The sequence below is a fragment of the Cherax quadricarinatus genome, chromosome 54 (assembly GCF_038502225.1).
Source record: "Cherax quadricarinatus isolate ZL_2023a chromosome 54, ASM3850222v1, whole genome shotgun sequence".
Taxonomy (NCBI): domain Eukaryota; kingdom Metazoa; phylum Arthropoda; class Malacostraca; order Decapoda; family Parastacidae; genus Cherax; species Cherax quadricarinatus.
This window is the reverse complement of record NC_091345.1, coordinates 19,091,996-19,107,729: the sequence shown is the minus strand read 5'-3', so window position 1 is coordinate 19,107,729 and position 15,734 is coordinate 19,091,996. Positions and strand designations below refer to the sequence as shown.

General features: G+C 40.8%; 1 protein-coding gene and 1 long non-coding RNA gene across 4 annotated transcripts in view; one reads left to right on the top strand and one right to left on the bottom strand.

The window, feature by feature from the left end:
• LOC128699212 (uncharacterized) overlaps window positions 1-15,414 on the top strand; it is a 28,278-nt gene extending 12,864 nt beyond the window's left edge. For all 3 annotated transcript variants that reach the window (XR_008408564.2, XR_011393511.1, XR_008408565.2), the window contains 2 exons: window positions 15,014-15,230; window positions 15,331-15,414. This is a non-coding gene — a long non-coding RNA (uncharacterized lncRNA). The remainder of the gene's footprint in view (window positions 1-15,013; window positions 15,231-15,330) is intronic.
• The window catches only part of LOC128699210 (solute carrier organic anion transporter family member 74D), a 39,540-nt gene continuing 31,614 nt past the window's right edge, over window positions 7,809-15,734 (bottom strand). Inside the window, exons 10-15 of the mRNA XM_053791824.2 lie at window positions 13,340-13,478; window positions 12,958-13,086; window positions 11,906-12,030; window positions 9,917-10,020; window positions 9,526-9,627; window positions 7,809-8,304 (exon numbers count right to left, since the gene is read on the bottom strand). Coding sequence (XP_053647799.1) covers window positions 8,129-8,304; window positions 9,526-9,627; window positions 9,917-10,020; window positions 11,906-12,030; window positions 12,958-13,086; window positions 13,340-13,478 — 775 coding nt within the window. The 3' untranslated portion in view covers window positions 7,809-8,128. The remainder of the gene's footprint in view (window positions 8,305-9,525; window positions 9,628-9,916; window positions 10,021-11,905; window positions 12,031-12,957; window positions 13,087-13,339; window positions 13,479-15,734) is intronic.

The following is a 15,734-nucleotide window of genomic DNA, read 5'->3' as shown; positions in this document are numbered from 1 at the left end:
AGAGAGAGTGAGAGAGTGAGGGAACAAGTAAGAGAGTGAGAGAGCAAGTGAGAGAACGAGAGAGTGAGGGAACAAGAGAGTGAGAGAACAAGTGAGAGAACGAGAGAGTGAGGGAACAAGAGAGTGAGAGAACAAGTGAGAAAACGAGAGAGTGAGGGAACAAGAGAGTGAGAGAACAAGTGAGAGAAGGAGAGAGTGAGGGAACAAGTGAGAAAATGAGAGTGAGGGAACAAGAGAGTGAGAGAACGAGAGAGTGAGGGAACAAGTGAGAAAATGAGAGTGAGGGAACAAGAAAGAGAGTGAGAGAGCAAGTGAAAGAACGAGAGAGTGAGGGAACAAGAGAGTGAGAGAACAAGTGAGAGAACGAGAGAGTGAGGGAACAAGAGAGTGAGAGAACAAGTGAGAGAACGAGAGAGTGAGGGAACAAGTGAGAAAATGAGAGTGAGGGAACAAGAAAGAGAGTGAGAGAGCAAGTGAAAGAACGAGAGAGTGAGGGAACAAGAGAGTGAGAGAACAAGTGAGAGAACGAGAGAGTGAGGGAACAAGAGAGTGAGAGAACAAGTGAGAGAACGAGAGAGTGAGGGAACAAGTAAGAGAGTGAGAGAGCAAGTGAGAGAACGAGAGAATGAGGGAACAAGAGAGTGAGAGAACAAGTGAGAGAACGAGAGAGTGAGGGAACAAGAGAGTGAGAGAGCAAGTGAGAGAACGAGAGAGTGAGGGAACAAGAGAGTGAGAGAACAAGTGAGAGAACGAGAGAGTGAGGGAACAAGTAAGAGAGTGAGAGAGCAAGTGAGAGAACGAGAGAGTGAGGGAACAAGGGAATGAGAGAACAAGTGAGAGAACGAGAGAGTGAGGGAACAAGAGAGTGAGAGAACAAGTGAAAGAACGAGAGAGTGAGGGAACAAGAGAGTGAGAGAACAAGTGAGAGAACGAGAGAGTGAGGGAACAAGTAAGAGAGTGAGAGAACAAGTGAGAGAACGAGAGAGTGAGGGAACAAGTAAGAGAGTGAGAGAGCAAGTGAGGGTGAACATTAAGTGGCCTCGTCCAGTGATATATAAACAAGGGTGAGTCTGCAAGGACATTGTCTCTGGTGCTCAGTTTGTATATCATGTTAGCATAGTAAAGGAGAAAGTTCTCTCTCTCTCTCTCTCTCTCTCTCTCTGTCAAGTAATAACAGTTTTACTCTCATTACATCTGTCACAACATTTACGTCATCTCTCACATTATCTGGACCAGGAGCGTCTAACATTTGAACCGCGGGCCACCTGTGGTTCACTAGGTTACTGAGAGCGGCATAAACCAGTCTTTTAAGTCACTGTTTTAATGTCTAATTAGGTAGCACACATGAAGTTTTAGGTTAGTGGCGCCTAACCTCCTCTCAAACATTTTTATGACTACTAATGAAATGTTTTTGTCTGGTAAATCTCAGTTATATCAATAAAGCAAAAATGAAGCTAGAAAACACACACACAATATATATATATATATATATATATATATATATATATATATATATATATATATATATATATATATATATATATATATATATATATATATATATATATATATATATATATATATATATATATATTACAGTGACGTCTTTATTTTTAAGGAATGGTTAGCAGACGTACCTCCTAGAAAAGGTTATAGTAGATGATAGAGCAGAACATCAAACTCTACTTCACTCTCTACCTGGAGTTCATTACCTTTGTAAATTGTGAGTTCATTACCTCTGTAACTTGCTCAGCTATCTAAACTTTGGAGTCCAGTCCCTGGACCAATTATATACCTCTGTAATCTTTTGACTACCGCCTGCAGGATGGGTATGGGGTGACTACCGCCCACAGGATAGGTATGGGGTGACTACCGCCCACAGGATGGGTATGGGGTGACTACCGCCCACAGGATGGGTATGGGGTGACTACCGCCCACAGGATGGGTATGGGGTAACTACCGCCCACAGGATGGGTATAGGGTAACTACCGCCCACAGGATGGGTATGGGGTAACTACCGCCCACAGGATGGGTATGGGGTGCATAATAAACATATTAAACTAATTAAACACCAGCATGACACAGTTGACATTTAGGAAGTTAAGACCATATAAGAATAATAAAATATCACTTACATTTAAGGTATTAACTTTGGATACATGAACACATTTGAGTGGAAGGAATCTAGCAAGGAGCTGTGTTTGAAGAGTGGCAGCGTAGTTGCTCATGCGTGCTCTAGGTGGTTCATGAGAGAAATGGTCATGCATGACAACAGTGTTTTACCAGCTGCACCAGTGGGTTGATGGACAGTCATCAACTTACATAATTTCTGGAAGAGAGTAAGTGCTGTGTGACTGAGGCATGAATATAACCTATAGTATGTTGCTCGAATAATTAAGACGAAGTGTTGGCCTAGATGAAGAATAGTAATTTGGAAAGAGGTAGCTCGCCATGGTGCAGGGAAGTGTCGCTGTTATCCTGACATAAATTATGTTTCTGATTCATTGGGAAGTCAGTTCCAGTTTCCATACTTCATCTGGAGGAGAACTTGTAGTGAAGCAAGTTTGGAGATCGTGTGTGCAAGGATTTGCCTCAGTATATTAACACCAATATGAACATTCCTTTTAGTGACACTATCTCTGATGCTTGAGATATATCAAGTTCTGTCCTCATCTATATTATTTCAGTTGTATTAAACCATACCCCCGGCCGGGATTGAACCCGCGGTCATAGAGTCTCAAAACTCCAGCCCGTCGCGCTAGCCACTAGACCAGCTAGCCAGTTAGCCTGTGCTAACTTTCCTATGGTGTAGAAATATACCTAGTTGGATGAATCTTATTGTGGCTAGCTGGTCTAGTGGCTAGCGCGACGGGCTGGAGTTTTGAGACTCTATGACCGCGGGTTCAATCCCGGCCGGGGGTATGGTTTATTTGCAATCGTGTCATTACGATTTCTTAAGTTCAGTTGTATTATTGCGGAAAAAAGTTCTTCTACTCTCTCTCCTGAGCAGAATTATATCTGGCAACTCAGACTTTGTAAACAAAGGAGAAATTAGCGCAGCTCGTAACGACGATGGTGATTGGTTGACAAAATTAATTGCCGGTATTTTCTGTGCATCAACATAAAAGTAGATTTATGAATGCAAATATGAATTAATTACCATTCAGATTGTATATTTAGAATTATAAAAACATAAAAATTATTTTGAAAAGCGATCGAATATATTGTAAAGGAAGTGTTATGACTGAATTAGAAAAGCAAAAAGAGATTATGAGGTTAAAGTTGCAAGAGATTCGAAGACTAACCCAAAAGGATTCTTTCAGGTATACAGAAGTAAGATCAGGGACAAGATAGGCCCACTCAAAAGTTCCTCGGGTCAGCTCACTGACAGTGATAAGGAAATGTGTAGAAGTTTTAACACATACTTCCTCTCAGTTTTTACACAGGAGGATACCAGCGATATTCCAGAAATAATAAATTATGTGGAACAGGACGATAATAAACTATGCACGATTAGGGTCACAAGTGACATGGTCCTTAGGCAAATAGATAAATTAAAACCTAACAAATCCCCAGGCCCTGATGAACTGTATGCAAGGGTTCTAAAGGAATGTAAAGAGGAGCTTAGCAAACCTTTGGCTAATCTTTTCAACATATCACTACAAACTGGCATGGTGCCAGATAAGTGGAAAATGGCAAATGTGATACCTATTTTCAAAGCAGGTGACAGGTCCTTAGCTTCGAACTATAGACCAATAAGCCTAACCTCCATAGTGGGAAAATTTATGGAATCAATAATTGCCGAGGCAGTTCGTAGCCACCTTGAAAAGCATAAATTAATCAACGAATCTCAGCATGGTTTTACAAAGGGGCGTTCCTGCCTTACGAATTTGTTAACTTTTTTCACTAAGGTATTTGAGGAGGTAGATTATGGTAATGAATATGATATTGTGTATATGGACTTCAGTAAGGCTTTTGACAGGGTCCCACATCAGACTATTGAGGAAAATTAAGGCACATGGAATAGGAGGAGAAATTTTTTCCTGGATAGAGGCATGGTTGACAAATAGGCAGCAGAGTCTGCATAAATGGGGAGAAATCAGAGTGGGGAAGCGTCACGAGCGGTATTCCACAGGGGTCAGTGTTGGGCCCCCTGCTGTTCACAATCTACATAAACGACATAGATGAGGGCATAAAGAGCGACATCAGCAAGTTTGCCGATGACACCAAAATAGGCCGTCGAATTCATTCTGACGAGGACATTAGAGCACTCCAGGAAGATTTGAGTAGACTGATGCAGTGGTCGGAGAAGTGGCAGATGCAATTTAATATAGACAAATGCAAAGTTCTAAATGTTGGACAGGACAATAACCATGCCACATATAAACTAAATAATGTAGATCTTAATATTACGGATTGCGAAAAAGATTTAGGCGTTCTGGTTAGCAGTAATCTAAAACCAAGACAACAGTGCATAAGTGTTCGCAATAAAGCTAATAGAATCCTTGGCTTTATATCAAGAAGCATAAATAATAGGAGTCCTCAGGTTGTTCTTCAACTCTATACATCCTTGGTTAGGCCTCATTTATATTATGCTGCACAGTTTTGGTCACCGTATTACAGAATGGATATAAATGCTCTGGAAAATGTACAAAGGAGGATGAGAAAGTTGATCCCATGTATCAGAAACCTTCCCTATGAGGATAGACTAAGGGCCTTGAATCTTCACTCTCTAGAAAGACGTAGAATTAGGGGGGATATGATTGAGGTGTATAAATGGAAGACAGGAATAAATAAAGGGGATGTAAATAGTGTGCTGAAAATATCTAGCCTAGACAGGACTCGCAGCAATGGTTTTAAGTTAGAAAAATTCAGATTCAGGAAGGATATAGGAAAGTACTGGTTTGGTAATAGAGTTGTGGATGAGTGGAACAAACTCCCAAGTACAGTTATAGAGGCTAGAACGTTGTGTAGCTTTAAAAATAGGTTGGATAAATACATGAGTGGATGTGGGTGGGTGTGAGTTGGACCTGATAGCTTGTGCTACCAGGACGGTTGCCGTGTTCCTCCCTTAAGTCAATGTGACCTGACCTGACTAGGTTGGGTGCATTGGCTTAAGCCGGTAGGAGACTTGGACCTGCCTCGCATGGGTCAGTAGGCCTGCTGCAGTGTTCCTTCGTTCTTATGTTCTTATAACAGGTTGGTACTCATCATACATCAGTAATATGTACTCACGTGCAATATATATATATATATATATTTATATATATATATATATATATATATATATATATATATATATATATATAGATATATATATATATGTGTGTGTGTGTGTGTGTGTGTGTGTGTGTGTGTGTGTGTGTGTGTGTGTGTGTGTGTGTGTGTGTGTGTGTGTGTGTGTGTGTGTGTGTGTGTGTGTGTGTGTGTGTGTGAGTGTGTGTGTGTGTGTGTGTGTGTGTGTGTGTTAACCTAGACGGTAGAGCGTCGGATTGTCAATTTAAGGACGGCGGTTCGAGCCCCTCGTCTACCCTTCTCTTTATTCACGTAATTATTGCAACTTAATTTGAGTTCATACTCAATGATATTTTGGGTGATGGAGAATGCTCTGGTTTGAATCACTGTCTCACCAGGATAGTTAATCATGCAATAATCGGGCTGCATTAGCAGAGTATACTTTTAAAGCATTAATTAGAATATTTATTAAGGTGGGATTGAGGACACCTCAGTGCCGTTCCTAATTCAAAGTCTTTAGTTACACTTCTGTTTTCTTGGAACAACACACAAGACTCATATGGACACTAGAATTTGATCCAGCACAGGAGCACCTCCTCCTACACACATTTAGACACGTTTACTAATGATTACATGTGGGTTAACTGCCAAATCCTGCTACAAAGTCAAGGAAGACGGTGTAGGAGCTGTCAGTGTGCAGGGCGAGAAAAGTGGCCGTGTAACGATGCAAACCTCCATACATGCAACCCTGCAGCTGAAGGGACTGACGCTGATTACAGGCTCCTGCCTCCAGGTTGTACGAGCATGGGGTGCCATGCTTGCACAATTCCACTGCCAAAATTATCCCTGTAATATGTAGGTAAATGATTTGAGCCTTGGCCAAGCCCTGGCACCACACGTCATGTGAAAGTTGCAGTAGCCATAGTACACTTCAACATAGCTGACCAGTGTGAGTGTTGTGCGCTTCCAATGACACAAGGATTTCCCTCGCCTCACTGTAGCTCTCCTTCCAGGTGTATTATGTATCTACAGGATGTTTCACTCGCAGGAGACCCCGAGTTATCGTTTATTACGTTTATCTACTTCAGGAAGGTCATGAAGGCTGCAGGAACCTGGTCATCACTGATCAAGAATATATTTCTTAGCGATTTATAGTAGTAATAATCTATATATATTTTATCCAAAAGTTATTATTTAAATTTGCAAACTACAAAAAATTAGTATCACCTCAAAATTTTTCCTAATCATAAAGAATAGAGATAATTATGCAAATTCTTTGTTAGGTTATGTGTATTAAGTTATTCTTTATTGCGATATTTTTAAATAATATGTTAAGCAGGTTCGTAAATTTAAGTTTGAAATAAAATATAAGCCTAATAAAAATTGACGTAACTATATGCCATTCTAATCCTTAAAGGGCAACAAATGAATTTTCAGACGATTGAATGTCGTTGCAAGAATACAAAGATAAACATGGGTGAGGTGTATGTCTTCCAGTGTATACATGTTGACAGGTTACTTTAATTCATACTTTGGGTATTAAAGTATTCTTGACTGGTGGTAAATAGGTGACATGCAGCCTTAACGACTCAGTCGATAGACTCTAAACTCTATTGACTAACCAGTCAAGACTACCGTTATGTTGGCTCAATGTACACATGTGCAACGAAACATCTACTGCTGCTACATTTCGCTCACCAGGAGCGAAGAAAGTGTTTTACTAGTTGCACCTGTGTCTAAGATGAACTAAAGTAAGCTCTCCTGCTAACAGCAAGTGTTGAAACGCTCCAAAATTTAATATATATATATATATATATATATATATATATATATATATATATATATATATATATATATATATATATATATATATATATATATATATATATATATATATATATATATATATATATATATATATATATATATATATATATATATATATATATATATATATATATATATATATAAATGCTAAATTCGTAGGCAAGGTCATGCAACCCCCACTAAGAACGTAATATAAGGATCCCTGGGGGTCTTGGAGAAGTGACGGAGGTCTCCTGGTTGACCTTGAGGGCTCTAAAAACGTGATGGAGGTCTCCTGGTTGACCTTGAGGTACTGGAGACATAATGGAGGTATCCTGATTGACCTTGAGGGCCCTGGAGAAATGACGGGAGTCTCTTGGTTGACCTTGAGGGTCCTGGAGACGTGACGGAGGTCTCTTGGTTGACCTTGATGGTCCTGGAGACGTGACGGTCTTCTGGTTGACCTTGAGGTCCTGGAGACATGACGGAGGTCTCCTGGTCACCTTGAGTGTCTTGGAAATAGTTGTTTTCTCTCTTATAAAGGAAGTCACTCAACTTCCAGCCATAATTCGTATTCACAATATTCCCAAAATGAAACATTTGTTCTCTCTGCCAGTGTCAGAATTCACAACAAAGCAGTAACCCAAAATTTATATTCAGAGAATGCTTTGCCTGAACAGCAGGATTAAAAACGCCTACTGTGCCGGCGAGATGTTCTCTGAATAAAGTTTTTAATTTCTGATTCTGTGTTTATCATATAGAACCAGTTTATTCCGGTTTTTTATTTATTATCGTCCAAATGAACATCTGATCTTCCGTCGGATATTGTATCTAAGGTTCATTAGGGAGTAGCTGATCGTCTATGTTGAGCATCTGATCATTTTAAAAGAGTATGTAATCTTTCGTTGGTAGTTTCTTATAGAACAAATGAGGATCTATTCGTTCGTTAGATAAAGAATCTAATTTTCCTCTGGAGGTTTCTGATCGTCTATGTTGAGCATCTGATCGTTCTTGTCGAGCATAAAAGACCCCATGACAATCTTCTTATCGTCCAAATGAACATCTGATCTTCCGTTTGATAGGGTATCTAAGCATCTATAGGAGGTTTCTCACCGTCCTTGGCTACCTTCTGATCCTCCTTGTCGTCATCACGACCCAGGGTCTTCTCCAGGACCTTATCGTCGTCCCGGTCACCGTAGAGGTCTAGCTGACGACTGTAGTAGAAGACGACCAGGTCTCCGAACACCGAGAGGAAGATGAAGGCTGGAAAAAGAGCGAGACGCATGAGTGACAAATATGCTTGATGAAGAGTGCGTGTTCATGCATGAATGATAAGCGATTGCGCAAGGTGAATGGTTAAGTGCATGCGGATGCATAAGTGTGTGAAAAATTTGAAGTGACTACTGATGACTCTCAAGAACACTAGTCCTTCAAGGTTCCATTACGTTCAATAATAATAACATTAATAACTAGGATGAAAGGACATTGATGTATAGGTTAGGTTAGGTAAGGTTCGTCAGGAAACAGGACAAGTATTTCCTGACGCGGGTCTTAGTCAGATGATGACCCGCCGTTGGAGCTTTCGGTCATCTGACCAAAGCCTTCCGCTGGCTTACCGGTCATAGTTATAACCATTTAGCTACAGGTGTATATACAAAGAACAAAAAGGCACAATACTGTGACTGGAACAATACGCAAATAACCCGCATATAGGGACTGGTTACCTCAAACTCCTCCTCATCTTCCACCGTTCTTCTCCGTATTGGACTGAAGAAGCCACAGTTAAGATTCCCAAATGTTGCACAAGTGTCTCATTCTTCAACTTATCGGTTTTCTAAACCATTACATCACAGGACAAGTGCACATCTCAGTGTTGCTAGCATGTGCTCCTGGTTATCGTACACTACACATGAAAAGTTGAAGCCGAATATATTATGAGACATTGTCTTGTTATGAGTCAATTAAAAACTAAGTTGAAGGAAGAAGAAAGAAAAAAAAATATCAGATGGCTACTTAAGGTCTTAGGATGGTTAATGAGGTTTAAAGCCTATCTACTACAGTAGAGTCATTAAGGCTGCAGGTCACCTGTTTACCACTAGTCAGAATATTTTTCGGTTTCCCGTGGCCTAGTAGGTAACGCCCTCACCTCACACAGTGTCCGTGGTTCAGTCCCCGGCCGGGTGGAAACACTGGGCATGTTTCCTTACACCTGCTGTCCCTGTTCACCTAGCAAGCAAGTAGGTACCTGGGTGTTAGTCGACTGGTGTAGGTCGCATCCTGGGTGGATAAGATTAAAGGATCCCAGTAGAAATAATACAGACAGTGCTCGATGACACAGTAACTTGGGTTATCCTGGGAGGCTCACCCTCCAGCGTTAAAAATCCGAAGAAAAATCTTATCTTAATGCCTGGAACATTGTTAAATTTTCACTGCAAACACACTGAGACATATACATGTCGATATATATGCAATGTATATACGTACCTGCAGGCACCAGATGTAAGATTAATCTGAATTTATCAGTGTCGTAAAGCCAACAGTTGCCAGACCGACCACACTTATTATCCCACACCAAACACGCAGAGTCTGCAACATGGGTATATATGAACCATCAGTGTACAAGGGTATATATAAACCATCAGTGTCTGCAACAAGGGTATATATGAACCATCAGTGTCTGCAACAAGGATATATATATATATATATATATTTATATATATATATATATATATATATATATATATATATATATATATATATATATATATATATATATATATATATATATATATATATATATATATATAAACTATCTCTCTAACTATCTCTCTCTCTCTCTCTCTCTCTCTCTCTCTCTCTCACTTTCTCTACTTACCTATTATGGCACCCATCATGATGGGTGCCGGTATGAAAGCAAACACACTGAGGAACACATTGAGAGTGCCAAGTGCCAGTCCCTTGTCCTCGTCTGCCACAGACCTGCCAGGGATACACAGTAATATAGGAAATCTTTCAGGGATACACAGTAATATAGGAAATCTTTCAGGGATACACAGTAATATAGGAAATTTACCAGGTATACACAGTAACACTCACCAGGGATACACAGTAACACAGACATACTAGGGCTACACAGTAACACAGACAAACCAGGGATACACAGTAACACAGACTCACCAGGGATACACAGTAACACAGACTCACCAGGGATACACAGTAACACAGACTCACCAGGGATACACAGTAACACAGACATGCCAGGGATGCACAGTAACACAGACATACCAGGGATACACAGTAACACAGACTCACCAGGGATACACAGTAACACAGACATGCCAGGGATACACAGTAACACAGACATACCAGGGATACACAGTAACACAGACATACCAGGGATACGCAGTAATACAGACATACTAGGGATACAAAGTAACACAGACTCACCAGGGGTACACAGTAACGCAGACATACCAGGGATACACAGTAACAGACTCACTAGGGATACACAGTAACGCAGACTCACGAGGGATACACAGTAATATGTAACATCATGCATGTTAATATATCTACGTGAGACGGATGAGGTTATTGTGGAGAAAAATCTCCTGTTTATGAAATTTAGAACCCCTCTCAGAGGCTGTAAACCGAATAACTTCACAATTCCCATACAACACTTATCAAGATCATATGATACACAAGGATTCGCCAGGCCACACCTCTTTTACTAGACTATCTGGCCACTAGTACATACCAATGGAAGTTTAGGAAAGAAGAGGGGAAGCCTAAGGGAAGCCTAGGGGAAGCCTAAGGGAAGCATAGGGGGGCTGCTATTTCCCTATAGCAGTAAAAATTTGACTAAAATCCACCCGTACTTGATCAACAAGCTAGGGGTATCATGGCTCTTTAAACCCGCCGAGGATACCAAGAAACAGGGATTCTAGGACGAAGTCTGTTGCAGAAGCTAGCAATGAATGTCTGTGAAGCTGAAGTTAGCGTTTCCTTAGTGGGACGCGGATGGCGGCGCCCAAGGAGGTCAGACTGCCACAAAGAACGAACTGGAACATGTCTTAGAGAGCATCACTTCTCTCCCGCTAAAGAATATAGAGACAGCAGTGGCTGCGCGTTCATAGACTTGTTTTGACAATCTCTAAAGACACTAGGAATTACTCAAGTGACAAATACGAGTCAGTAAATTCGCGGTAGAACTAATCACGAAGTGATTACTAGCGTCTCCGTGTCCCTTTCTCGAGTGAACATTGGGAGTGCTGAAGTAAAATACAGTGTTATTTAACTGTTTCCTACTGTGGATAATCCCACGAAACTCATAAACGAGAGACAGTGAGTGACAGTAATGTGTAACCGGTGTGATTGTGCAGTAACATACCCGACGTGTTGTGGCAAACACCAGTGCAACATGCCCAGAGTGACATCTCTTCATTCTTACTATCAAGACAACGTGTGCGGTGTTACCGAGGGGTCAGTCTTATCTAATCTCTCTTTTATCAATTCCGCAGCAGCAGAACAGTATAGGGAGTTTTAGAATACACAAGCGTAACCAACACTGTGACGCAAGTAAAATTGACACACTGGAATACATACAATGAGTCAGAGTTAACCCAGATTACTCGCTGTCCTCAGCCAATGTGGACGCAACATTGAGGAACATCGAGGGCAGTTCCAGGAAGAAGCTGCTGGAGATCGTGCTGTTAAAAGATAAGTACCTCTCATTGTTATGTTATATCGTTATGCAGGAAAGTGTTCTTATCTAAGAGGACCCTCCACAGTTATCTAAGAGGACCCTCCACAGTTATCTAAGAGGACCCTCCACAGTTATCTAAGAGGACCCTCCATAGTTATCTACCTGAGATGGATGAGGTTACTCCCCACTCTACCAGTGGATGCCACAGTCTTGATCACCATCTGGATGACGATATAATAGATGAACTTATTGCAAGGTTCAGGGCAGTACCCGCTCCGTCCCCAGCCCTGAAGGTAGTCAACAGTTATCTTACTAGTAGTGGTTGTAGTAGTAGTGGTAGTAATAGTAATAATAGTATTAGATTAGTAGAAGTAGTAGTAGCCGTAGTGACGGTAGTAGTAATAATAGTACTAGATTAGTAGAAGTAGTAGTAGTAGTTGTAGTTGTAGTAGTAGTTGTAGCAGTAGTAGTTGTAGTAGTAGTTGTAGTAGTAGTACTTGTGGTAGTAGTAGTAGTAGTAGTTGTAGCAGTAGTAGTTGTAGTAGTAGTTGTAGTAGTAGTACTTGTGGTAGTAGTAGTAGTAGTTGTTGTTGTTGTTGTAGTAGTAGTTGTAGTAGTAGTATTACTAATAGTAGTATTAGTTGTAGTAGTAATATTAGTAGTGGTGGTAGTGGTAGCAATGGTATTAATAGTAGTAGCAGTAGTAGTAATGGTGGTGGTAGTAGTAGTAGTATAAGCAGAATTATTAGTAGTAGTAGCAGCAGCAATAATAATAATGATAATAATAATAATAATAATAATAATAATAATAATAATAATAATAATAATAATAATAATAATAATAACACTAATAATAATAATAACAATAATAATAGCAATAATAATAATAATAATAATAATAATAATAATAATAATAATAATAATAATAATAATAATAATAATAATAATAATAAACACTATTAATAATAATAATAATAATTAGGGTAATAATAGTAAAGTAATAAAAGTAACTATAATAACAGCAATTAATGACAAAGACGGAGAGAGAGAGAGAGAGAGAGAGAGAGAGAGAGAGAGAGAGAGAGAGAGAGAGAGAGAGAGAGAGAGAGAGAGAGAGAGAGAGAGAGAGAGAGAGAGAGAGAGAGAGAGAGAGAGAGAGAGTCCTTTTTACCTAACATATTGTGGGTAATTCTACTAACATTAAGACATCTTACCTTATACTGAGCTATGTTGTCAGTGTTGTCAGTGTTGTTGGTGAAATAAGAGTTGTCAGGGAACAAGGAGAGAGGTGTATGACTGGTGTTGGTCACCAGATTCTCTATACACTGACACTCGCCGTACTCCTGTAAATACAACACACAGCTGTATACACTGACACTCTTCATACTCATGTAAATACAACACAGCTGTATACAGACACCTGAATATACAACCCAAAAACGTAGTTCAATTTGGAAACCTTTACTCAGTAACACCTGTGTCTCAGTCTTGGAGAATAAGACACAGGTGAAAGTGTGAAAAACAGGGAAGAGTGAGAGAAGCAGGTGAGAGAGAAAGAGAGAGAGAGAGAGAGAGGGAGAGAGAAGCATGACTTACTATTGGGCTGGCGGTGGTGTTGACAGTGAGGCAGCCAGCGTAGCAAGGAGAGTAGTAAAGTGTAAAGTTGTCGAGGCTACACATCGGTGAATACCTCTCTGAGCACCCGCACTCCGACGAGCACCCTGGCGGAGGTGATCTGGAGGTCGGAGGACACCAGGGAGAGGTCGGTAGACACCAGGGAGAGGTCGGTAGACACCAGGAGAGAGAGAGAGAGAGGGGGGGGACACTGTTAGTTTCTTATATTGTCTTATAAAATAATAGTACACAAAATAATAGCGTTTATCCTTCATACTAGCTCTAGATTGTGGAGAAAATTATTATTTCTCCTACCCAGGGACATGGATGCCCCCCTGGGGAAAGATGCCCCCTGGGTAAAGATGCCCCCTTGGGGCAGACGCCTCCTGTAAAGGGCTGTTGACCTTTTATTCACCGACATCTGGAGATGAAGACTGAATGTACGACAAACAACAGCTCAACTTCACGCGTCCATCACTAAGCAATATTGCAAACTGAACATAGATCAGATATGTATGTCACGGCGTCACAAGACTTACGAGTCTCTGCTCGATTGTATACTCATGTCTTAGCCTGTGGGAACTGTAGCTTCTCATGACCATTAAAAAAATCAAGACAATTAGCCTCGAACTTGAGGCTAATTATCTGAAGGAAACAGTAATCCTTGACTGTAGCCAATGGCAAATGCTGGTATCGAACGTCTGTAGACTACAAGTCAGCAGAACATCCCTTGAAGGGTAGATTGCAGTGGATGGAAGGATAGATTGCAGTGGATGGAAGGGTAGATTGCAGTGAATGGAAGGGTAGATTGCAGTGGATGGAAGGGTAGATTGCAGTGGATGGAAGGGTAGATTGCAGTGGGTGGAAGGGTAGATTGCAGTGGATGGAAGGGTAGATTGCAGTGAGTCCTCGGCGTGGTAATATGTGACGAACCATCCATGCCACCTTGTGTCGATAGGTAGAAGCATTTCGTGGCCAGTTACTTATGCGTTTTCCATTTGCACTGACAATCTCCAGGAAGAACTGCGCACTAGCACCTGTCAGTCCTTCCTGTCGTGAATTGTTACGGACTTCTAGTTATGTTCAGTAGAGAAATGTCAGTCGAGAACGAGACATTTGACGAGTGAACGCTTGTGTGACAAAGTGGCCAGCTTAGCCGGACGCAGAAACATTCGTGGTTAACGTCGCATGCGTTGCTCGAACGGGTGGAGCAAGTACCACTAGGGTAGGGGTCGGGGAACTGGGGTAAATTACCCCAAATGTTGTAAAAATGAAAATTTAGGGGGGTAATGAAGGCTTGTATATAAAATTACATAGAAATTTATTATTTAATAAACGATGCAAATTACGAAAGTTATATTTTCTTTCAAACAAATAATTTATAATTTCTCAATAAAACGAAAAATCTAATTTGTAGGGGCCATTTCTTAAATTGGCAGTGATGTAAAACGGATAAGAACTGCAACGGCTGGCAACACCGTGAGTGTTAGCAGCCGTGAGTGTCAGGAGCCGGCACGACAGCCGTATGTACCATTGTTGACACATCATCACCTAACTTTTGGCCTAGTGACCTATCTCGCTATCAGTAATTATCTTTGCTTGCAGTTATAGGGCATCTTACCAAACTCAGAGAGTGGTTCTCTGATTACTTTCCAGATCTTGGTTGGGTTGTGAATCCCTTCAAGTGTGAAATTGTTGATGTGCCAGAAGATCCTGAAGGACTGGCAGAGGCACTTCTTGAACTTCGCTCCAACAATAAAGCATTGAATTTCAGAACAATTCACACCTGTCCATTTTTTGGATGTCAAGGTTGATAAATGAATAGGACTGACCACTTCGAGGTCGTCATAAGCGGGCCATCGCCCACAACCAGGTAATATTTCACCCACGACCTTGCGTGTGTTAAAACATGAAACAGTGGCACCTGCAATCTATAAACATGTGCTAACAATATGTACACACTTTTCACACAGCCTTGGTGGGTATTTAGACGGCGCTTCGAGGATAGAACCCTCGAGAGAGGCTGTGAGTGGATCTAGAGCCGTCAACATCAAAAGATGAGTACAACCCCTTTGTGGTTTTATTTTGTTCTCGTCTTACCCAAAATTCCAGAGACATTGCCATAACTGGTGTTTGCAATATTAGTTGTATATACTGTGATGACCGGAGGTGGTCAAAGCCGAGCATAAATGAGTTACTTCATTATCCACCAAGTTCTCTCATAGGATATTAATGTTTATCTAATTAAGACAAAAAAATATCATAATATCTTAACTGGAGCCGTGGGTGGAGCAACGAAGTTGGCTGGAACAATACCGTGACTGGAACAATACCGTGGTTGGAACAATACCGTCGTTGGAACAACTCCGTGGTTGGA